A 1,710-nucleotide genomic window follows, 5' to 3' on the forward strand; every position below is an offset into this window, starting at 1 on the left:
TTGTCTAGTACGTCTTCTAGTTCTCAGCTTATTCATAGGATTGATGTTGTCTATCTATGTCATGAGCCATATAGTTCTTCAATATGAATTAATAGATTATCAGTCTTTACAGAAACACCAAAAAATCCAACGATGGCCCCTACATGTAGGGGTATTCATTGTCCGGTTTTGACAATTTTTAGGTCAAACCCTTGGTATTATATTTTGTTTATCACTAATATGTAATGGTTGAACATAATTTGTTTACCATATAATTTTGTTATGGAACTTTTGTTTATGATGTGAAAGAAAAAAAAGTATGAATAACAGATAACATTGTTTTTAATGTGTCCCTTAATATAATATATGGTATGATAGTGTAATGTAAGTCGCTATTATAATCATGGTAACACGTTTTGAAAAGTTAGGATCCTTTTTAGCATTCACATTAAAATCTTTGTTTTGAAAAGTTAGGATATTAAAATCTTTATATCATCTCAATTTTTATAATTTACTACCTATATCTATTAATATATATATTTGCTCGTAACAAAACATCATACGCAAGTCATTGGTTTTATTACAATGGACTTTCGATTTGCTCAAGTCATTGGTTTTATTACAATAGGCTTTCGAACAATAGATTTCCTCTAAAATTGATAATAGACCGAGTTATCAATGTCATCTGCAATTACGGGCGTGAATGACTTTTTATCTGTAACTGTACTGAATGACCGGGCTTTGTTGAATATTAAAAAAAATGTGAAAAATACTGTGACAACATTAAAAATCCACTATCTGAAAATAGAATTCAAAATTCAAACAAAGAATTCCACATATCATCCATATATGATATATCCACAAATTTACTATTCTACCCTTTGAAACCAAAATATAACATAACAAACTACTTAGACCGAACCGGCTCCTCCGTAATGGTATCTAAAACCGGTTTCTTCGACCGGGAAACCATTATCCGGTGACCAAACTCCGGCACATCGACCACCAACCTCACCTCACTCCTGACCGTCTCCGCCGCATCGCCACCCAATGCCAACTCAGGCGATATCTTCCCGGATATCCGTTTCGGTGCACTATTAGCAGACAACCAAAAAACCGCCATATCACCCGGTGTAACCATCGAATTCACTCGTCTTATCGGAAACATGATGTAGACGTTTCCGGATTGAAGATCTTGATCGGCAGATAAAGGAGAGAACCTCCTGTTAATGTTCAATGATTGCGAGTTCACTAGAAAATAATTTGGGCATTCGAGCATGATCTCGGCCGCTTTGATGGAGTCTTGGAATTGTCGGATTTCTCCTGTGGGGAAGATTACTCTAGCGGCTTTGGTGGTTTTTATTTTGGGTGAAGAAATGAAGCTGAGATTGAAACTGCTGCAAGATGAAATGTAGTTTCCCATTTGGTTATTCTAGAGAGAGAGAGAGAGTTTGTTAGGGGGTGTGAAAGGAAGGATTGTGAATTTATAAGAAAATAAATGAATGCGCGTGAAAGGAAGGAGCGAGGAGTTTGTTATGTTACTTGACTTGTCACGGGTGTTAGTCTTTGGTTATTGGTTTGGTTTTACGGACAGTTTTATAAGATTTTATGATGATTGATGTATAGAAGTTTACGGAGACCGAATGTTTAAACTGGTTATCGGTTTGGTTTTACAAACGGTTATTATAAGATTTATAATGGTTGACATATGGAAGTTGATGGAGACCGAAT

General features: G+C 35.5%; 1 protein-coding gene across 1 annotated transcript; it reads right to left on the minus strand.

The window, feature by feature from the left end:
• Window positions 1–886: 886 nt before the first annotated feature.
• Window positions 887–1,402, minus strand: LOC110866559. The gene has a single exon (XM_022115702.1). It carries the CDS (start codon window positions 1,400–1,402, stop codon window positions 887–889), a length of 516 nt encoding a protein of 171 aa, XP_021971394.1.
• Between the last annotated feature and the right edge of the window lie 308 nt (window positions 1,403–1,710).

Source organism: Helianthus annuus, chromosome 12 (assembly GCF_002127325.2).
Source record: "Helianthus annuus cultivar XRQ/B chromosome 12, HanXRQr2.0-SUNRISE, whole genome shotgun sequence".
NCBI lineage: Eukaryota > Viridiplantae > Streptophyta > Magnoliopsida > Asterales > Asteraceae > Helianthus > Helianthus annuus.